Source organism: Stegodyphus dumicola, chromosome 6, assembly GCF_044657685.1.
Source record: "Stegodyphus dumicola isolate Sdum_Otavi_A_Nest chromosome 6, ASM4465768v1".
In the NCBI taxonomy this organism is placed as follows: domain Eukaryota; kingdom Metazoa; phylum Arthropoda; class Arachnida; order Araneae; family Eresidae; genus Stegodyphus; species Stegodyphus dumicola.
Window position 1 is genome coordinate 53656076 of NC_140773.1, and position 23873 is coordinate 53679948.

The 23873-nt window shown below is 33.2% G+C and overlaps 1 protein-coding gene across 1 annotated transcript in view; it reads right to left on the minus strand.

Moving 5' to 3' along the window:
- Positions 1 to 1658: 1658 nt before the first annotated feature.
- LOC118204971 (BDNF/NT-3 growth factors receptor-like) overlaps positions 1659 to 23873 on the minus strand; it is a 722804-nt gene continuing 700589 nt past the window's right edge. The window contains exons 12-14 of the mRNA XM_085818323.1: positions 10429 to 10666; positions 6359 to 6517; positions 1659 to 2685 (exon numbers count right to left, since the gene is read on the minus strand). Coding sequence (XP_085674449.1) covers positions 2497 to 2685; positions 6359 to 6517; positions 10429 to 10666 — 586 coding nt within the window. The 3' untranslated portion in view covers positions 1659 to 2496. The remainder of the gene's footprint in view (positions 2686 to 6358; positions 6518 to 10428; positions 10667 to 23873) is intronic.

The following is a 23873-nucleotide window of genomic DNA, read 5'->3' on the forward strand; positions in this document are numbered from 1 at the left end:
CATCTTAAAAAACAACGTTTTCAACAAAAAATTAATCCATTATTTTTAACGATATTTATTTTTTTAAAGTTTGAAATATTTTACTATATGCGTAAAAACAGCATTTTTCAAGATGGCTGACGACTGTAAAAACCGCGCCAACAATTGCGCCAACGTAAATCGCCAAAAATCCGTGCAACCGTCTACCAAAGTAGCACCAAAATATCATTAATTAAGACTTTGCTTTTCAGAATTTTTTGTTTTTTGTATTCTTTTATGTTATTTATTGCTCATTTCACTGTCTTTAAGTCTGATCTTTAGTCTTGTCTTTAGTCTGATCTCAAAATAGTGCGAGTACCTGTTTGATACTGGATTGAAAAGATTACTCATACCTAATCCTTCCATTTGGTAATAATAATCACTTTGGGGAACAAAATGAGTCTGACTGAGAGAAACTTTAGTGGCAGAAGTTAATTCCTTGTTTTCATTATGTAAGAAATGAAATTCTCGAAATATGTTTTCGAAAATAGTTTAATGCTTTTTAAACTGCAACGTCAGTAAAGTGTAATTTAACTTTAAAAAGTTAAAAGGCACCAGTACTGAACGTTGGGAAGTAATATCTCCCCAACTTAAGTTTTTCGATGACTTCAGAATAATTTCTTGCAGTTATATTTAGTTACAGGGTAGCAAATATTTGGTTACAGCCGAAAACATCGCGGAGAAAACAACGCAAGTCGAAAACGTCGTAGTACAACACACCATGGGAGAAAACAAAGCAAAGAGAAGACTTCTCAGTTCTAAAACATCGTGGTACAAAAAATCGTCATCGAAAGTAAAGCGGTTCAAAAATTTCGCAGTTTAAAAACATCGTCATCGAAAATATCGTGGTAAAAATAGAGTACGTACAAATTATCGCATGGACGATAACATCGCACACATGCGTTTTTCAAGTTTTAAAAGCTGTAAATGCATTTTCTCATAATGATTTGGGAGCGCAAGAAGGAAAGAGGGATATTTTTACTTTTATATTTCATATTTTGTAATGACCTAATAAATTTTTTCTGAAAAGTGAGAAGGAAACAATCATTTGGAAATTCAAAATGAGTAGAAAATTAATGTAACTTACAGCCCTTAATAGTATTTTAAATTTACATAGTTAATTTACAAAGGCTATTAATGAATTAATCTCTTTACTTCCTTGTACGAAGGAAGTATTGTAATCGCGAAAGATTTCCGGGATCATATTTCAACGAAAATATCCATTTGGACCGCTATCGAATGCAATTTAACGATGTTTTTGCGTACCATCTGTACGTAAGGACAGGATATGTTACTCATTTTGCTTTTAACGTAGACTGACAAAGAAAGAAATCGTGAGAGCTGCCTGTAGGATTTATCCGAGTCACGGTTCTGACGTATGTACCCAAATCGCCTTCTAATATGTACTATAGCGGTAACGAAAGTAGTACTTAAAAATATAGCGTTAACATTGTCTGAATTCAACGTTCTGTAGTAAAAAAATTCAAAGGGAAATAATAGAACTTTCTTATCTACATTTTGTAATGTAATTAATATAGATTGCGTAGTTTTGTTTTTTTGTTTTCAGTTATTGAGATTGTGAACTTTAATTGTAAAACTGATACACTCTAGAGAGTAGAACATGTATAAACTGAATAATCAAAAATAATCCTTCAATGTTTGACGAAAATCTGTTTATTAACGATTACTTTTACTGCTTTCACATCTTCGAACAGTCACCACAAAATGAAGAAATAAAGAACATAATTTTTGAGATGGAGACTCAAGTGACATATAAATCAAGTTTTTAATCACAATAGCAAAAGATTTCTGCGCAAAACATTCACTTTCAAATTTTCTGAAAGCAGAAATAGTAGAAATATCATGTTCCACAGACTTTTTGAACAGTATCCAAGCAAATGAATTAGTTTCCAACACTTTGAAATGCATGTAATATGTCAGATTATTTCAATACCAAAAACTTCGAAATATGACACATGATGATATTTAAATTCACAAATTTCAAGATAGAAATAAACGAAAACGTGTACATTCGCAACATCACACATGAGTTATATAGTAAGAGAATTTCCATTTGTTCTTACAAACACACATTATGATTCAAATGTTAATTTTCTCTTTAGCTATCGATTTTATGGAAAAGTCCATATGATACATCTCACTGGATTTTTAAAAATCTGTATGACAAATATCATACATTTCTAATTCAATACAAATCAGATTTAAAATACGTTAGTATATCATTTTGTGCACCGATATGGTTATCGGCTTAATACATGACTAGAATATTAGCTTAGGCTAATTGAAAATGGCAGCTTTATCACACGAGTTGATATAATTTGACAAAAACATTGAAAGTGTCGAATATCGACTTCAGTCAGCACCCTTTTTTCTTCAAGCGTCAATGTACGTATTCTGCACCATTTCTGTCTCGCATATTATAATAGGCCTCTTGTAGAGATGCCCTTTCAACATGTGTCAGTCAATTACTTCTAAGTATTCTGTGTCCGCAGACGAGCATAACTGTTGCAAGTGTGATCGTACATTCTTGATGGGCATTCTGTCTTGTGGTCTTGTTTGCCAACAGGCCTTCATCAAATCATATATCTCATCGGGGCAGTTTGGTGGAACAGGAAGCAGTTTATTTGATGTCACTTGCTGAATCACCTGTAATTAAGAACATAATGATTTAGGTAATTTAATAATCAAAAACATTTTTAAGAAATGCATTTAAGATATCGGTATTTCAGGGCCTACATTTTACATACTGAAACTAACTATAAAAAGTAATTATTGTATACATCAATTCATAGAATTTAAACGCAAAATTCTTGCATTGATTTACATCTTTGCATTGTTAACAAAGAATACTACTCACTTTGTACTAGCATTTATCAGGTAAACATTATTTTCTTCTAGAATTTATCATAAATTGCTTATTATTTTTATATTTTATTTAATTTCATTTCATATTCCATGCTTAGGAGATCAATTTATACGTTTCGTAATGTGTTGAAAATATAAAAAGGAAAAAAAAAGCAAATAACTTTTGTTAGCGCTGCAGTATTGCTTGCTATTAGAGAGTAAAACGTTCTTAATATTCCAGAAAACTCTATGTTTTTTCATGTTTAAATATTAGCTACTCAATACAGTTTTTCAAAACAATTCATTTTTCGCCGATTAAACATTCATTTTTCGCGAATTAAAAAACTGGAGCATGTCATTTTGATATACAGGTTATTGTTTAAAATTTTGTAAGGATCAGTTAAATCGTATGGCAATAATTGTGTCCAGTCTTCAAACAACAACAACGACAAAAAAGGGGGGAGGCTTTTTTGTACCTGAATAAAGCTTTCACAAGCCCAATCAAGATTTACTTCTGTACTTACTCAATAAATTACTCAGTGAGCTCAGTTTCTTTATTCTTATATATTTGTAAATTGTGCATTTTTTGCTTTAAAAAGGATAGGATTATGCTATTCTTATCGTCCGGTTAAGGGTTTTATGCCTTTAGTTAACCTGCATGTTATAGTTATAGAATTATCAAGAATTTAAAAGTTGTGTAAGTGCCGCTAAGCCTAATTTTTTGCCATAGCAGCATAGTTTGTTTACATTTGAAACTTAGCAGAATAGTGGATTGTTACCAATCTAGAGAAACAAAGTTTCGCGACAACAAAGTAATGTCTTCTTTTAGTACTGCGAATTAAATTATGCTTAATCCATTCTCGAATTATTTAAGATATTAAATTATCCCTTATATTGACTCATTTTTTAATTTTTAATGAAGGTATTTTGTGTTTTTATTATTTTTGCCTTGCCGCGAAATGAGAACTTAATTAATTGAATGAGAAATACATCTCTAATGAAATTCGAGAAAATAAATGTTTCATATTAGAGGAAAATACTGTCGCCAGACTGTTTCTGACAGAGAAGAATGTTTTCGAGTAACGCATGCGTATTGGGTAAGCAGCCCTAAATCGTCTGTGAAAAAAATGTTTTTATTTTTTTAATTTCTTTTATACATCATTTTAGATTAATTATAGTATTTGTATGGAACATGTGGCAACGATTAGATAACTCTCCAGATGATATAATTTTTTTTTTTTGCATTCTGAGTTATAAGATGAATGAGATGTAACGCTATTATGTGAACCCAGCGCCAGAGTACCGCTATGGTAAATAAATATAGTGAATTTTAAAAGCGCATTTATTCTGTTGAGGTTTATGCGCTATCGACGAAGTAGATTTAATTCAATTCAGTAAGTTTTAATGAAATGCAGGAAAAAATGCGTATTATTTAATATTCCGTACAAGTAAGCCATGTGGTGTACATATCAGACTTTTTAAACTCTGCTTTAAAAATTTAGATGAGGCAGGCTCATGGGTCGAAAAGCATGAAATACAAAGAAAATTAACATAAAAATAATTATACACTCTTAAAAATAATATCAATACCTGGTGCTGAACCGGTATGACGAAGAATATGAGCTGTTTATTTTTTTTAATTTAAGTTTATTGCACAACACAGAATATTTGCTTGCACGGCGCTACTGTTTTAAAGGCAAAAATTGTCAAGGCGACCATTGCTTTAGCTTCTCTAACATCACAACACAATAATTACACTTACAATGGTATATTCAAGGAGCACATGGATGTCTCAATGAAACGGTATAATTTTTTCTGATTGAGTTCCGCTTTTGCTGAAGGTTGTCACTGTGTGTAGAACGACCAAAAAGAACAAAGTCAACCTAGGTGATGAGCAGATGTAAAGTCAACCTAGGAGATGCGCTTAAAGTCAACCTAGGTGATGATCAAATAACTTAATAACAACTTAGGTGAACCGTAGGTGATGAGCAGATGTATGAACAAACAAATTCTATTCAGTGGTATAGTGTGTAAAAATAAAGTGACAAAGATGTTTGTCGTCTAGAACATTTTCAAGTGGGAACGACTGAGATCTGCTCATCACCCTGAGTGGCTATCCTGGATTCATCGACTGCAAATTTCATAGCAGTTGTAGAGATATTAGGTTATTATAAAGCAGGAGACTTGACTCGCCGGGACTAGAACCTGGTCCTCTAGAATACGCGCCGAGTGTGCTACCGGTACACTACGAAGGCATCCAGAAAGAAGGGAGAAAATACCTTGACTTTTGTCGAATGGAAAGAGAGTGACAGCGATCGAAAGCGCGCTTTTACTCTGCATCAGATAAAAGAATGTCTGGAACAACAAAAGGAAAATATGAAGAATCAAGATGGTAGAATGGGATATTTCACTTAGCCGCCATCAGTCGGCGAAGAAAGATGAAATGAATGAAAATAGACCAGCAATGTGAAAAGATGTTGGATCAGGAAGGTAGTAGGTACTTCAAATAATTAACAAAATGCGAGGTAAGAATAACCGATGGATATTTGTGTTTTGCTCTAGGAAAAGGTGAGCATCGCAAAGAGCTGATACAGGTGTTTGGATGTAATAGTACAGAAAAGGCAAAAATTTGTTGCAAGTTTTTTTATATAATTTTGTATAGTATCAATTTGAAGATCTCTGTGAATATATGAATTTGGGATGAGCCAGCGTGCATTAATAATTACACGAAGGGTTTTATTTTGAATAACTTGGATCTTTTTTATGTGGGTTTTAGCGGCGTGTCCCTATATTGGACTGGCGTAAAGTAAAGGGAGAAAATATCTTATACAGTCATTGGATCTCAGCCAGTGATTTGAGTAACAGTTGTGTGGTACAAGAATCCTCAAGCGCAGAAAAGCTACAGACGGGCAAATAGAAGTTCCTTCTTTTCATAGGAAACAAAAGAAAAAAAAAAGGGATTTTAAATGAGACATTGGCATTACATACAACCTTTTTAGATTGATTCGGAGTACCATTAATCTTGCTTGTAATGTGCGCATGTCATGGAATTCTAATTATTTGTATATCCTAACATATACTTATAAATTTCAGTTTTGTTGTCACTTGCTTCATAAAAGTAGCAATTTTAATGGATATCAGTATATCTTAGTGGCTACTGTGTAGAGTGATTAATTATGTTTTTTAACAAAAAATGTCCTGTATGTGTGAGAATCGCCGGTGTGTTTTTTGTATAGAATAATCACGCATACCCTAAATAAAATAGCTTCAACTGGAATCTAAATATAATATAACCACCCCATTGAATGAGAAACATAAATACAAAATCAATAGTACGAAAATGAATTAATACAATGATTACTCTGAAACAGTGAATAGATTTTTTTTGCCACTACTTTCATGCTACATATTCATCATTAGATAAAATATGCCTAGCAGTAATTTAATTATGAAAAGCTTTAACAGCAATACTTACCTCGTGATTGGAAAGTTCATACCAGGGCTGCTTTCCAAAGGTAAAGATTTCCCACAATACTACTCCAAAACTCCAGATATCAGATTCCGTGGTAAATTTTCTGTATAGGATACTTTCTGGAGGCATCCATCTGATAGGCAGCATGTTATGTCTTCCCACCTAGCGCAAGAAAACTGAAGTTAAGTGAGCTCCAGCAGAACATATAGGATGCTGAGAAAATTTTGTCCTTCACACCATGAACAGTTATCGCATACAAAACCAGTAGTTTGTCATTACAAAACTAACATCATACGGATAACTTAATTTCATTAATCTGGATGATTTCTGATCACGTCCATTCCTATAGAAATCAGCCAGCTGATTTCATGAATGAATGGATACTCAGCCTTCATTGAACTTGGCTTCGTTAAATAAGACCTTTCAAGTGATTATCTTAGTAACTGAAAATATAACATCTATTAATGTAAAGTCGAGACTAATCAATGGAATACCAAATTTCAAGTTTAAGCTATAATGAAATCTTGGGGAAGATATCTCAAGCCTTCTGTGCTTTATGACGCATTGCAGGACATGAAAAACATTTTGTCTTCTGCGCATGTTGATAAATTTGTCAGAAAGGTTCTATAGTTAATCGTAACATAGGTTGGCGACTGTTTGGCGTTTAACAAGAACAGCGCTTTAATCATTTAGCGATGGACAACAAAAGCACAGGATTACTTTGCGTTAGATGGATACTTATTCCGGTTTATACTTAGGCACCTGAATTTTATCCAAGCTAACATGGGCATGATCATTAGCATAGCGTTAAATCCATCTAGGTTTTCATGTGAAGATAAGGCAATAAATAATCATAGAATTTAGCATCACGATAATCGGCTGGTAAAACTTTACTCTTGAGAATGCTTGATGAAGTAGGGCAAGTAGTTGATTTCAACACTACTGTATACTTCCAAGGTCTGTGGGAGTTCAAGTACAGTTATATCTCATATGATTCACAAATTAACACTGTACGGTGTGGGGCCGATATTAAGTTCGATACTGCTATCGTGAAAGCGCTTTATAAATATTTTGATATTGCATTATATCACTGCATCATGAATGATCGCTTCGTTAACATGACAGTTCGGTTGTTAGATGAGCAGAAAGCCCCGAACTATGGCTTATTCGAAGGCATATCATCGCCAATACTTTATGGATGAATTTAAACGGATTGGAATTTTGTGTTGCCTCATATTACTTTTCTGTATGTTCTTCCGGAGAAATTTGGAGACATTTACAAATCAAGAAATAGCTGCTAAGTTCAGAAATGACCAGAATGTTCTCAACGATCAAATAGCTTAATAACAAGATTAGTTATTCCTGAAAGTCTAAAAATGTTTTCTTTCCTGTTCTAATTAAATATATTTCTCAATGTATCTAATAGCATAAGAATGAATAATTATTCCTGAAAGGCTAGATGCACTGGCAACAAACTCATACACTGTTTCATTTTTTTTCCTGTTCTATGTAAATGTAGTCCTCAATGTACGTTTCTGAATAATGTTTGCAAAAATGTATCATAGTTTTCAACAGTACTGAACACTAAATAATTTAGATTTTCTTTCCATAAATTCCATAACAAGAATTATATGCTCCTTATAAATATATATAAAGACACATTTTCAAAACATTTTTATTAGTCTGTAATATAAGTCCGTTTCTTCTTTAGTTTAGCCTAAAGAAGAAAATATGATACATGATACTGATCCTGATAACTTTATTTCAAATATTAGCATATCTGTTACTAATTTATTTTCTTTCATTTTGTCTTTCAACCAGTAAGCACGACAAATATATTGTTTGCTGTTTATAATACAAAGGGCCGCCTTCAGTTAAATAGTTTTTAACATACTTGTATGTATACTTGTATACTTGTGGAGTCATAAAAAAATCTGACACGTAAATATTCGTTGTTTAGAAAGTAGAAAAGAATAAAAATTCACGTATGGGCATTAAATAATAAAGATAATGTGAAATAATATTTTGAAAATTGAAAAAAAAAATGAAATGCGTTGGGGAATTTAAATTCATAAATTTAAGAAGTAATCTAATACCTGAAAGGAACAATTCGTTGAAATGTTACTGTATGGAGGCATCTAAATTAGTCAACAAACTCTTATTTTGATATAATTTCAAAATATGAAAGCAAAAACTTTAATTTAAGGTTGCCATTTAAATAATTAGTCCAAAGGGGCTTTGTCCTTGAAGGACTATTGTTTTCGTTTTGCGATTTTGCGTCGGACTCATAAACGTCGGTTCACTTTTCAAACTGTTGCCACAAAATGTTAGAGTCCTGCATTATATTTGAAGAAATTAAATAATGAAAAATCTGCATAAATGATTGTCTATTTCTCGCATTGTGATAAAACAATGGTACATAGAGCCATCGAATTTTGAATGACGAAATCCTACTGCGAATATGGGCATCTGAAATCCCAAATTTGGAATTTGTTTTATTATAGATTTTATATTTTGTAAAACTTTAACGAATTTTTGATTTACAAACTCAATGCTTTAAAAGCGAGAAATGGCAACGTTATATAGAAAAAAAATACTTTTATCTCCAGCTCGCGAGACAGTGTATATCGGAAATTCTAAAGATATGCTTAATTTAACATTATTTTGCGATATTGCTCTTGAACTGAATTTTATGGTTTAAGTGCAAAGAACATGATATTTAATAAATAAAGGTAACACTCAAAACGTTAAAAAAACGCCCCTTTGGACGTAATTTAAAATCTGAAACATTTCAGATTTTTTTTTTTATGAAGTTAATTCAAGTGATAAATTTTCAAAATAATTTTATAACATTCGTACGGGAATTTTGCTCTTCATGAGCAAAGTGGCTATTTATTAGTATAAAATAATCTCTCAAAATTTACCCCGAGTTATAAAAATTAATTTTATAGAATAGTGTAAGGTGAAAGAGTTTAGCATAAGAAGATTAAAAATCCAAAACACTTCTGATAAATGAAATTATTTCTAGTATGATATTATTCTGTTTCCTTCTCCCACAACAAATAAATATAATTTTCTTTAAACGTTTTACTCTTAATGGTTTATAATATCATCAGGTAACTGGGTATATTTATATATTTACAGAATATGCAAAATATTAGTCTCACAACTATGTAAAAAAATACGCAATCTAACCAAAATATGTAATAAAGTTTAGAACAGAAAGAAATAAATAATTGAAAATAGTAGAATGTCTTATAAATGTTTTAGAAACTGTGAACATGAGCGTAAGAGAACATAACACTGGTTCAAATAGATTTTATTTTAAAGACATAGACTTTTATGGCAGTCTTTTCAGCGATACAGCGCGACTGAATTCCGAAACCTTCAGTATTAAGTGAATTAATTTGAGCTATTAAAAAAAAAGGTAATCTTGTGGAATCGCTGACATGGCTCCTGCGAATATAAAATCCACGCTATATAACGTTTCATCATGTTATTCTTTTGCATATTCTCAAATTCATCTCCGTATGTCATAGTTTCGTGACAGAGGCTGTTACAAATGTACTATTCGTAACCATGTAAGAATGTTTATACAAGATAAATCTAAATGTTATTCGCAAGCTTAGAAAAGCTAATACGGGTTTCCTGACAATTAATTGTTCACAGTTAACGAAGTAATCCTAAATTCCTTGAGTAATCTGAATGGGAAAGCTGCACATTCAATAGAAAATAATTCCACTAGCTAAGGGGCAAAAACAGTTTTTTTACAGAAATGTGTGATTGTTATTCTTGCGCACATGTCACTGTCAATTGATGGTATAAATAAATATACGTCCCCTCTCAAAATCCATATCCCCTCATACGATACACATTTACATTCAAACACTCCTTCTTTTGTTTAGGATTACTTCAGCGAGTAAATTCATGTATGGAAGCTATATTTGCTTTTTGACAAGAACTTTGATTTCCGAGGTAATTCTGAAGTCATTTATCATGTGCCTACTCTTTTTATAGAACGCTTAAATATGGCTATAACTTTTTCATTCAATTTTTAACGCAAAATAGCTTACCCTGTAGTAATCTGTACTGTATACATCACGAGACATGCCAAAATCGCCGATTTTGACGACCATCTTTTCACCAACTAGGCAATTCCTCGTTGCCAGGTCCCTATGCACAAAATGTTGGCTTGCAAGGTATTCCATTCCTGCTGCTACTTGACAGGAGATGTATATCAAATCAGAAGTAGTCAATGGTGGTAATTTCTTCAGTTCTATTTCTGTCTTTATAATATCTGGCGATCGATCTCTAGAAAAAATTACGGCATTTTAGTATTAGAGAAAATTTTTACCCTTCTTAAAACTAAAATCTAAAAAAGTAATATTTATATTAACTCAAATAATGTACTTGTATAAAATGGGGGGAATATATCATAGCATTACCTGCCCAAGTTTTTATTTCATTTTTCTTTTTAATTATATCAAAATCTTATGAGCACAAAATGTCTGTAAATTACAGCAATATATTTCGGGGGAAATAAAACTATATAAAATATCCTTGCAATTTACTTTATACATGCCATTTTATATTGGTTCCAGGTCAATAATACAGAAATAATTTCCGTTCCAGATGAATAATAAAAGAATTAATTTCTAGTAATTTGGGGCAAAACAAGATACTGTATTTTGCTAAGGAGTTGCCACAAATAAAAAGAAAATGCACATTACATACCGAACATTCTTTATACTCATTAGTCATACAAATAATAGCTACGTATAGATAGATAAATCACAGCACACAAAGCAGGGCGTTAAACAGGATAAGGATACTTCATCATTAGGGGATAAGGAAAGGTTGAATAAAATATCTTGTGTAAAATATATGATATGATATATATGTATCGTGATATTTTTGTCGCGTGAGGTATGTAAGTCAATGACCTTGAGGTGGAAATAGATGGTGTTAGCACGACTACGAACACATGGGAAAGAATTCTAGAATACTACAGTTTACTTGGAATAATGCACAAACCAGTGAGTAATGTGAAAGTTTTGTTAAAAAAAAGGAATAAAACCCATACAGATCGAAATTTTCTACTACCAATGGAAAGCAAAATTAAAAGGAAGTACAAATATTCATACATAACAACTCCAGTTTCTTCTGGAATGTCATATAATGATTCTTTGTTTCGCACTTGTGATTTGATTGAAAATCAAAATGTTGAATAAATTATACATTAATGTCTTCTCTTATATTATATTAGTGTACGTCGTCGAAAGTAACAAAGCACTTGAGGAATATTTACCTGAGGAAAGGAATTATTCCTTAGAGGATTTTCTAGGGGAACATAGTTAATTTTTAGGCCACGTGAGGGCAAAATAATGAAACCATTCCTGCATCTAACCCAGAAGTCAGGATTATAGCTTGGTCAAAATATTAGGTTTCATCAGTTGCATATCTTTGGGACACTACAGTGTCTGTGTAGTCTAGCAGAACGCAGCTTGTAATGTGACAAACTGTGTTCAGTAGAATTAAGAACAATGGCTCATAGGGAATACTTTAAGTTAATATGATATTGCTAGACTGAAATACGATACTGATAGACTTAAATACCATACTGATAGACATCAAAATTACTACACCAAGAAAGAAAGCAAGTAGTAGATCCTTACTTTCCACACAAATACAGTATAATGGGAGGAAGACATGAATTAAATATGCAGGTGGTCTGGCGGAAACAGAGTGAAGGAATGAGCCCAGAGCTACTACCTTTGGCAGCAACAACGGCTGAAATCCGGCTGGGTATTGATTCGAAATAAGGTTGGATGACAGACAAGGGTACTTTATTACATGCGGCTTCTATTCGATAGTGGCGTGCCAGTCTCACGGCAACCCATGGCTTTAATGGTAGAGATAGCTTATGGCCTCATGTTCTCAATGAGTGAGAGATCTTGATAACTTGGTGGGCCACAGTCTAACACTCAATTGTATCGAAGAAATCAAGACAGAATGGACAGCATGTGGTCATTCAACTGCTTGTTGAAAATGGTGTCACGCAAGTCTCGAAGGCAGGTTTTTTTAGAAAGAAACACGAGGTGTTTTTTAGAAACAGACGTCAGAAAAGTAACGGCAGCTGTTCACATTACCGGTTGTGTGATTAAAAGGTGATCGGTGTTTATTTTTACCCAAATGCACTTCAGACCAGCACGCCAGGCGCTGAGCCCGTATCGCATTCAGGAACATACCCTTCGATGGTTCCACACGCGGAATACCTCCATCATGATGCTGTATGCAGAACAGAGATTCATCTGAAATGACCACGAGGTACCACTTCCCTGTCCAGTGTTGTCATTCGTTGAACGATTGAAAGCGAGCCTGTCTACGCAGCAGCGTCAAAGGAAGCCGCAATAATGGTTGCCGTGCTGACAATTTGTGGGGCTGCAGACGTCATCGCATTATTCGCCACCCAGCTGGTAGGATGCTTAGTGACACTGATTGCCGTATCGATGCGCTGGAAGAAGGCATGGATGTTTGTAATTTTCTGTGAGGCAAGAGGGCACTCAAAATACAAGGTGAACTTAAGGTCCTCTCGAGTGGTTGTGGTATGAAAACAGGTATGTGAGACCCTCCGATCGATCCGAAGGTATACTCTATCAGAAAACCCCCGTGGGGTGTTGCCTGGGAAGTACTTGTTAGGATCTGTACCTAGCCTGCCTCAACGACGGGGGCATAATAACAGACTTTACAGAAGGCCTGAGGGCTCTAGGGACAGAGTAAGGCTCGGTAGGGACCGTACTAGTACTGCCGTGTCTGTCCTTGCTCTGTGGGGTCGCAACATTGTGGATTGATCAAGGGCGGGGCGGCTCTTAATTCCGATAAGCGCCTGTTAGGCCGCATTAGGACGGAAGCCGTCTTGTTCCATCAGCGTTGTCCTGTACAACAGACGAGTTGCGGCTGTACAATCCCATAAACCCGAGAGGTCTGCCCTAATGAGTGTTAGTGGCCCGAAATATCTGTTGCAAGGAGTTCAGTATGGCCTTCCTGGATCCATTGATTTCATATTCGTCCTATAGTCATGGGATTCCGACTAACACGGCGAGCAGTGGTACAAAATGGTGAGCAGCAATCCGATAGACTACGATCGTGCCGCTGTCGAATTCCAACAGCTGCTGTTGGAAGTTTTTATTTCTTACAAGAGGCATAACATGTCTTTCACACAAGTAACCAACATTCAAATCGGAATCCAATGAGAAATCCACTGTGCTTTCTTCCCGTTTATAGGAATTGTTACTCATACCTGTTTTGCACGCATACACTGGAGTCGTAATCATTTGCATATCCTTGCTTGTAGTACCCTTCATGAAATTTAACATTTGTTGCTCGCGGCCTTTATGGTGTAGTAGGTTTAATGGCCAAAAGTGCATTTTATTGAACATATTTAATATTTCAAAACTTTCTTTTCCTACTAACGTTTATGCACTTCAATTACTTTGCAATAACTTTCAGTTGAATGACTCAATGTATATATATTTTATATCTAAGCATATAACACACGTTCGGCTCAGAGAATATGCAGAACGAAAACTTTTTTTAATAAAAATGACGTAAAATACGTATTTAAAGAATTTAATATAATCTAAATAATGCCTTTTATTAATATTTACTGTTTTTTTAAATAAATATTAATTACTGCTTTTTTTAAACTATATGAGACATAAGGTATAGGTTTGGAAGCAGGAAAGATGAAAAATAGCAACCGCTTTCACCGGGAATAGAAACGCGGACCTCTGGAATAGCGGCCCAGCGTGCAGAACCACTACAGCACGAAGGCACGCTAGGAAAGTAGGAGAAATACCTTGTATACCCCCGCTTTTAAAGGGCGACTGGGGTTTTCAGGGTACCCAATCGCCAGATCATGAGTGTGGAGAAACATCCTCATCCAACACCTTTCATTTCGGGAGCCACTGTAAATTAGTTTAGCACTTGTTAAACATTTCAACTTTAGTTTTAAATTATTCGACTTTCAGTTACCGCCCAAGTAGAGGCGAAGTTTATTAGCGTCGAGTTGAAACAATTGTAAATTTTAAAGAATTAATAAAGGGTTTGAACCCTTCTTCTGTGTAGTTTCCTGCTACTCCTGTATCCAGACAGAAGTTACCCACCTGGGCCCTACAATATAATTATCAAAAACAACAAAGCAGTTATTGTGTAAATAACTGTGAATCTTATCAATTATTGATAAATTCGAAAATAACAATTTGCTATACGTTGATTGCGTGGGTTTCTTGAATTTGAGTAAACAGCCTTTGGTTACTGTTACTAATCAATTTCTGTCTTACGCCTCCTTTCTACTGAAAGAGTTTACCAGCTTTAGCTTTGCTAACCGCATTTGTTTCATGACTATTTAAGGCCGTTTAAAAGCTTTAGGTGCATTTAACGTTGTACCTAATGATTTAATTTGACGGGAGCATTTGTTCTACATTACCCTCAAATAGCAGCTAAATTTCCATATTTTTCTAGCTTATGGAACCGTCAGGCCTGATACGTAAACAAGCAGCTTAATTTAAACTTTCATTTTATTTATTATATTTACTGTATTTAGGACGTAAGTTGGGGGGGGATAAATTGTCTGTCTGTTTTTATGGTTCTAGCAGCTAGTAATTAAAGTAGCGCACATTCGTTAAAGCATAATAAAAAAACTATTTGACATATCACGGATATATTTGATAAGAAAAGAATTGTTGAAATCGTTTTCATTGCTAAAAATCCTTTTTGTTTACTTCATTCATTAAAGAAAAATGTTAAATTAAAACTGGTAAATTAATTCAATTTACCTATTAAGAAAATAACAATATGAAATAATTTATAAAATTCGAGAAAATGGAACAGAAAATAAATGTTTCAATAAGCAATAAAAACTGTTAATTTTATACTCTATTTTGTATTAGAATATCATGCATACCGAATTTTATGATTGCATTTATATAACTCAAGCTTCAGGGAAAGCATTTGCAGACTATCTAATTTCAATTTGAAATACATTCCAAGCAGCATACAAACATTATTCGTATATAATTAACCTGAGATAGATTTCAAACTGGATGTAATTTTAAAATCCAGAATTATATAAATAAGAAAAGCAATAAATGTCCATTCACAGTGCCTTTGTTAACGATAATTGAAACGTAAATGATATCTTGACTAGAGATCAGAAAATAAACTCGAAAACAAATTCACAGGAGACTAATTTTTATCATTTTACCTTAAGCGTCTGAATAAAGACTAGGCTTGTTATTTTAATTAACGGAAGACTTATTCCGTTTCCAAGAGATTTCAGCGAATTATTAATCCCGATATTAAGTTATCTTAATAATCGGGTAGTTCAGAAAGAATTTAGAAATTCCACAAGCGATTTATTTCCCGCTCCAAGGGATTTTCTTCAAAATCAGGGATTATAAATTTGTGTCGAAACAGACTGGATATTTTTCTAAACGTAATGATTATGAACATGTTCGGGTATTCCTTTCTTGTACGGGAATTAAAAAGTGATTTTTTAAACTAAGATATAATTCATAGTCCTAATGAGTGTTTATTTCTAATTTGTGTCTAATATATAAATTGTTAAAAAGTTACAGATTTCAGTTCCCTGCAGCTTTCCAGATACTAATTTCTGAGCCTCTTATGACTTTTATGCTGGTGGAATCATAAAGTTTCATGACTATGGAGTCACTTTCTGAGCTTCTTATGGTATCAATAGTCATGGAATGTTATTACTATGGAAACTATAAGATATCTTTCCGAGCCTGCATTGTTATGAAGTTTTATGGAGTCACTTTCTGAGCTTCTTAAGACCATAGAGAAAACGGCACAATTTAGATATGCTTTTATCAGTCACTTTGCAAGAACTTTTGGCATTGAATTATTGTGATAGTCTACATCATAAATATCGCTCACCTTGTATAAATTGATGTCGACTAGGGAATACGTAAGAATGGAATGACTCTTTTACAATAACGTTTATCGTTCTCTTGTCATGTGACAATTAATGTATTCCTGTAATATAAGAAAAAAAGCTAAAAACCTCTTCCTTGTTTTTTGAAACACAATTACTTTGTAAGATTCTCACTAGTGTATTTCTCAGTTACTGTAGAAAGTGACGAATCTTAAGAACTAGTTAGCGAATAATCGCTTAAGTTTGTGTAACAAGAAACAACAAGATGGAAGGGTAACTAACCCTTTAGTATTCCAATAAGATTTAACAAAACTCCGTCTCATAGAGTGTAGAATAAAAGCCGACACTTGGGCTTGAACTTAAGGGACTAAGAAATGAACTAACACTAAGATTAACTAAAGAGATATAGCCGAAGCTATCAAGATTCTAATCGAGTTGGCCCCTTAACTCTATTTGACTACGAAGCTTATCAAGGGGCTGAGTACGGCCGAGCGTAATAACAACTTTGAGAGAGAGTAGCCAAAAAGCAGACGCGCGCAAATCAGAAACTCTGATTCTCTCTAACTCAGCAAGTAGAATTCGCGGTTTAAATACCACTCCTCCTCATTAAGTATTCAGAGTGATTCCAAAACCACGTTCTGACCGGAAGTAGTAAGTTAAGAATTTGACAGGAAAGGAACTTTAACTTAAAATTGAACTGTTAATAAAATTAACATAATCCTTACAACTTCAAAATGTAATTTAGTGTTTTTTGTTTACATTCTTCCAGTGTGTAATTAAAGTTCTCTCAGAATTGAATATGCGTTAATATATGAAAACAAAATTGTTAAAAATTTATTGGTATTGCATAAGATATTCGTAAGCTAAATAAAGTAAGTTCAAAATTCTGTATTCTTTAAATAATAAATAAGCAGGATCCAGCGCATTTTAAGGAAAAGCAAAGATTTATGCCTAGATTTATGTGTTTCATTCCACTTTAACAAATGACACTAATTCATAAACTGTCACAGTCAGTTAAACAAATCTCTGCACTTGTTCTAGAACAGCTTCAGTTAATGTTTGCATAAAATTTTCGTATTCTAACTAGGACTGCAATTCTTGTGAGTCATACATTTACAAATATGCAGTTTTTCCTGCGTCGTCGTAATCAAACAGGATTTATAATTAAGTATTCACATGAAGTTTTATAGATGGGGATTGAAACTAAAGTAGAAATAGGAAAAAAGTATGCAACTGTGGAACTGATTTAAAATCAATATATAGTAGACCAGTGGTTCCATTTTAATACCATTTTGGGGAAAAAAGTCTGCTACTCTGTCCGTACTAAAAAACGTTATTAAAAAATCTCCAAATGAATTCGGAATGGTAACAATGGATATTTTTGTTGAAATATGATATTTTCGTTATGGATATTTTCGTTGAAATATGATACCTATATTTCCCGATTAGAATATTTCCTTTACTTCGTATAAGGGAGTAAAAATGAAGAACAGGAGTAATAGGCTAACAACATATGCACTAAACTCCAACACCAAGAAATGATGGAAAATGAAATCTCAACACCAAGAAAAATCAGTTGAGTTGGGTGAAAAATTAAATGAGCAAAATGAAAAATGCCAGTATATCTGACGCTAAGGCACGCACTAAAAATAAATATGTGGGGCACAAATAATTTACTTCACTAGTGATACGCAATCAGTATCCAATGATAAATTGTATATATGATAATTATAAAAATATGATAGAATAAATTATTATACCACTAACATCGATAATATGCAAAGCAATAACACATATAATAACTATAAATATCCCCCGAATTCGTATCTATTTTTAAAATTATAGATTTAACTCTTTGTCAGTTAATTATATATAAAGTTATATTTAAAAATCTAGTATTTAAATAATTTTACATAGTGACACTAGATATGCATAATATACAATGGGTTTAGTTTTATGCGTAATGTAGATAAATACTGTACATTCCATTAGTAACTGTGCCTGAGTGGAGTAAACTAATAATTCTGTAAATATTTTCGTTGGTACATCGGAAAAATGGCTTAACAGCATTAAAACGGAATAAATGCGGTATCTCATTTCAATGGTATACAAAAACGTACATTCTTTAATTACGTTTGGAAAATCATATTAATAATCTAGGCAGCAGTGTAAGTTTCTACGTTTCCGAAAAGAGTTCAGCCACGTGCATCAAACTTTGTGTAGTGGTAGGTTATTTTATGGTCAAGTTCGTACTTGCAACTTTAAAATGTTTGTAAATTGTTCAAATTTATGATATCTAGCTAGCTCGTAGTAAATAGCAGCATGCTTTTAAGTTTTAGTACAACCAGGAAGCATAATACAGAGAACTGAAATCAAACAAACAGTGGATATCTTATTTCGTAGACAACAATGATCAGTACTGCATATATTGGTGAAATCATTGAAGAGGATCAAGGGGTAATACTGAGCTATATTTGTTGAATTGACACTGAGTTATGACTCAGTTTAATTGTGACGCACAGTTCTTAAAGACTGTTTGCAAATGGATTCCAAGTATATATTATCCTCCGATCGTAAAGGGACATGAATGAAAGCCTGTTGCATGTTCCTATGATATTATGCTATAGAAACATAGAGGTCTTTTGACTATACTGTGGTTGAAAACGAGATATTTCTCCCCATTTTCATGATATTTGCAATAAGCTTCAGTTTCCGTATGTTGAAAATAATTATCTCTTCTCCCATCCTAAGTAAAGGAAGAAGTTTTATCTATTAAAAAAATCATGATATATATTTTTTGAGTTATCATAAATGTGATTTTCATTGAATTGTCAACCAAAAGAAACTCCTGTTGCCAGTGACAGATGTCAATCAGATTGAAAATATTGCTAATGGCCTCCTAACAAAGCAATCACATCTTCTGAGAAACAATATTATTTTCTTGCGTAAAAATATTAAGCCTCACATTCTTCGTTAATTTGGTCTACATTTTCGGTAGAAAGGAGGGAAAACATCTGGCTCATGCCTTGCACTAATTATTTCATCTTTTTTGTTACGCTCAGGAAAATCATTTGCTTAATATTCATTCCATTCGCATCAATGAATTAAAGTAGCAGGAAAAATTATGTTTACATCAAAGAAAACAGGATTTTTTTCAGGTCCAGGTTAGATTAACTAGTTGTTCAGTGGGAAAAGTTGAGAATAATCTTATAATTTTGTTGAATAGCAAAGCTTTATATGCTTTGTCCGGTCGCTCAAGTTTATAGCAACTTATGAAATTGTTTTCTATTGTTTGAATACATATCATTCATTTTTGATGTTTGAATACATAACATTCGTTTTCGACACATGCCTACGTAACTGAATACATGCTTGTAACATTAACATACACTTAATAAAGCACTGCTAACAGAATAAAGTTAATTTTAAATTCCTTTCATCCACCGCAATAGTCACTTAAGAATATTTTGACCTTAGACACCGGAAACAAGAAAACAAAACACTGAAATAAAAATGAAGGGGATGAAGAGTAAAATTAGAAACGGAAGCTGCATATGAAAACGTAGAATTATCCAGTTAAAATAAACTCTCAGAAAAAATGTGAAAGATTTACTTCGAGAAACTGCAAGAGAAAAAAAATGGATGTAAAGAAATATTTTCAAGAGATCTAGAAGAAAATACTTAAGATGATGAATTAAGTCAAAAGCAAGTCATAGAGTTCATTTTCTCAGGAAGTAGAAAGCCATTCTGTAAGGTCACTAAAAACTCATGGCAACTGAAGTGCCGTGAACTGCTTTACTGAAAAAAGCGCATCTTTATTATTTAGAAAAACTAAGTAAATCAGAGCGATTTAGTTTTAAACAGAAGTCATTTTTTGTGTATAAGAGAGAGATTTTGGATGCAATTACATGTAAAATTGTTTAAGAAATCAAACTGATAAAAATAAATAAACTTCGCTTCAGCGCATTTTTGTTTTTGATTTCAGACCACTATTATTCCTTTCATTAATACAAATATTAGCTCACTTTTTCTTCTTAAAGAAAATTTAATTTCTTTTTATTTCATAGTTCTCTGTATGTTTAAAACCTTGTTTTTACTTCATTGTCTAAGATTACATTCAAAAGTATTTAAAACAAATAAAAAATTAATTTTGAAAAATATATTGGTTTTCACTAGTTCTAAGATTATATTATATGTAGTTGGATTTTAAATTATGCTTTCTAAGTAATAAATAATTTAATGAGTGAATTTTAAAATTAAGACTTCCGTATTTTAAGCGTTTACACAAAATGGCATAATAAAGAATAAAGTGCTTATCTTTGAAGTCTCATACCATAGTTACCGAATTTAAAATTTTACACAAAGAAATGACATTGAAATTACACCTTAGGATGTAACTTTAAAGACATTTAAAACTTTGCTTCATTATATATTAAAATTTAAATTACATGTGCGTTAACTGAATTATTTATTCTCATTGCAATGGACGAATTCAGATTCACCGCAGACATTAGTGGCTCTATATTGAAATTTCTGTAGGGATGATTTTATGATTTTAAGTTTTATCATAAGCATATGTAATTCTAACTTTCGCTCGCTTTATATATGTGCACTAATTTGTCTGTACACTAGAAAATCTACTGAATAATATTTTCGGACGTTAAAGAGAGTGTAGTAACTCCTCGGGCAGATAACTATGAACCTATTCACCGTTTCTAATGTAATAAACGTTCACAGGTAATGAGAGAAACCGTGTAAATTTAAGTTAATATAGTAACAGTCAGATTATTGGGGCTAAAGGAGGATGGCGGGATTTCAGGTTTGGCTTATTTGATTACGACAAAGCACACGAGAGATATCTGAGTAAAGTGAAATATGCCTTCGTGGAGGACTTACTAAGGGGGACTGAATCATATGCACGTTACACATTGGAAAAACCTTGAAAACGCTCATGCAGGCAGCCTGCTGGCGGGGATTTGAACTCCGGATCGAACTACCAGGTTTCGGCGATTTTACCTCTCGGCAGCTGGTGGACCGCGGGATTTCACGAGCTGCTGTACTTTTTGACTGTTATGTTACTGGTGCATTTGAAATACTGAAGTTTAAGGAACTAAAAGCTATTCTCTCATCTTGATTTTACTGCAAACCTTTAGCATATCGACCCAATACCTAGAAGTTCGAGTGCTAAGCTCCATGTGAAGGCAACTTTAATGTATTTATAGGTCTTAGTCTCCTCTTGTTATCGGACCCACCAGCGGCCGAGCGGTAAAGACGCTGAACACTGGTAGTTCGGTCCGAGGTTCGAATCCCGCGAACGGGCTAGCTGCATGGGCATTTTCATGGTTTTCCCCATGTGTAACGTGTATACGAGCCAGTTTCCCTTAGAACGTCCTCCACGAAGCCATCCCTCCCTTTAGGCAGATAGCCCTCGTGTGCTTTGCCATAATTTTATAATCCAATCCAATCCTCTTGTCATCTATATCTGGAGACCAACTAAACTGATAGAATGCATTTCGTCACTAAGCTAAGACAGTCCGACTGGGATTGTACAGGCTTCTCTCTAGTTGCTCTTAGATGGTTCAGTGTAAATATTTAAGACATTCCTCTCACAAGCCTTTGTGAAGTAACGCAGCAAAAGATATATTGTTGCATTCTGTGTGAAGTCGCAGTTTCTTTTCAAGTATTTCATTGTCTAAAAATCTTACTGTTTTCTAGAACAAGATCAGATTAACTTTCAAATATACTGCGCGCATTTCATTATTTTAATACTTGCGAAATATATTTCTGTAATTGAGACATAAAATGCAATAAATAACAACGTTTTGAAATGAAGAAACAATTGTAGGATTTAATTATTTTAAGTAACCAGTTATTCAGCTTTACTATCATTTCTCGTTTCCGTTTCCTCAATAGAATGTAAATCAGTTTAGACAGTACTTAACTCGAGGATTTTGGATTGTAAGACAAAGCGTGTTTCTGCCGCTCGACATTATGTTAGTAGATTTCGCTAGCTCTGATTAGATTGTAATTATTCGACTTTGTGTCATTGCTGCCGACATTTATATTGTTACCCCGGTAAGAAGATTTGAGCCAACTTCACGTTAAATCAATTGTGTATAGTCTCTTTGACTATTGGGCTTAGTTTAAATCTGAATTTGACTGTTACTGTGACATCGCCACAAGTGGTCATTGATTTGTAAGCACGAGACGCACATTTTATGTTTAAGCTGTTGCAATATGTATTTTTCTTTCCCTTTTTGTATTTCCTGTAGACTAGTTTATTTTAAGCTGATGGACTGTGCTAATAATTCTCTCATCTTTCCCCAATAAACAAAAATAATGTTTTTAAGAGAGGTCAAGTTAATCGCAGCCTGATTAATTCACTCTTGAGTAATGGTGAGTTGACTCTAAATCTAAATCTGTATAGTAATCGTTGAACAAAATACAGAAAAAAAAACAAACCAATAAACCCAGAGCAAACAATACTTTGGAATAACAGAATTAGGTTTCCGCATAGTAAAAAAATAATTCTGTGAAATGAATCTTTAGCTGAATAGGGAACAAACGAAAAACAAATTAGCTTTTATATATATTAGAAAAATTGTGTCTGTGGGCTGTTAGGTTTAAAAAAACAAAGCATTAAATCGTACCAAACAGAACATGTAACCTAAAATGTCATTAAATCACATGATAAACATACAATTAATACAAACAGCTATATACATACTGTGAAGTTTCATGTTCAAGAATTAAAAAGCCTCAGAGTGCAGTGGTAATCACAGTGTCAAAGCTGTTTCATCGGAAACTAGGTGATGAGAAACACAGGAAATTAGAGCATGTGATGCGTCTACAACCGTAGTCCTATCGCTTTAATAACGAAAATCAGGATTTGCTACTTGCTACACGACTGATGCGGAAAGCTTGAAATGTAAGAGTAAGCTTTACTCAGGGCATACACGCAAATATGCTTAAACGCATGCATTCTAATTGTACATTTATTCGTAGATACTCAAAACAAGCTATAGAAATTTCTTATGTTGAATTGTCTGTGTGATCAGAGACAGTTAACCTATGCGAAACAATAACATCACTTTTCGTACTTTTTTGTAAAAGGGAAAGAATTCTTCAGGTATGTTTCGTTAGCAAAGTCAGGTACCAGTGTAGGTTTTTCATAAATATGAAACAGTGTAAAGTGAAACTCTTCAAAATGGGGAAGTTACTGTAGGAACATGAATATAGGTATGAAAAACACAAAAGCAAAACTTGAAAATTTAATTTCATTCGCATTTTTTTAAATATTCAGTACTAATATCAATCTCGTTACACACACTTCTTTACAGTATTATTTGACTTAATTGCTTTGACTAAATTGACTGTCCACAATATTGTATTTTTTTTCATCAGTTTATAAACTCCAGTACCTTAATTTTGCTGTTGTTGTTTACGATCTACTTTGTATAAAGCAGTTAAAGTGTTAAGTGTTATTCTTATTTTCTCTCATTTACATTTAGGCAGGTGTAATCACTAAATAAGATAAATATCGCTGCATATAGTAATCATTTA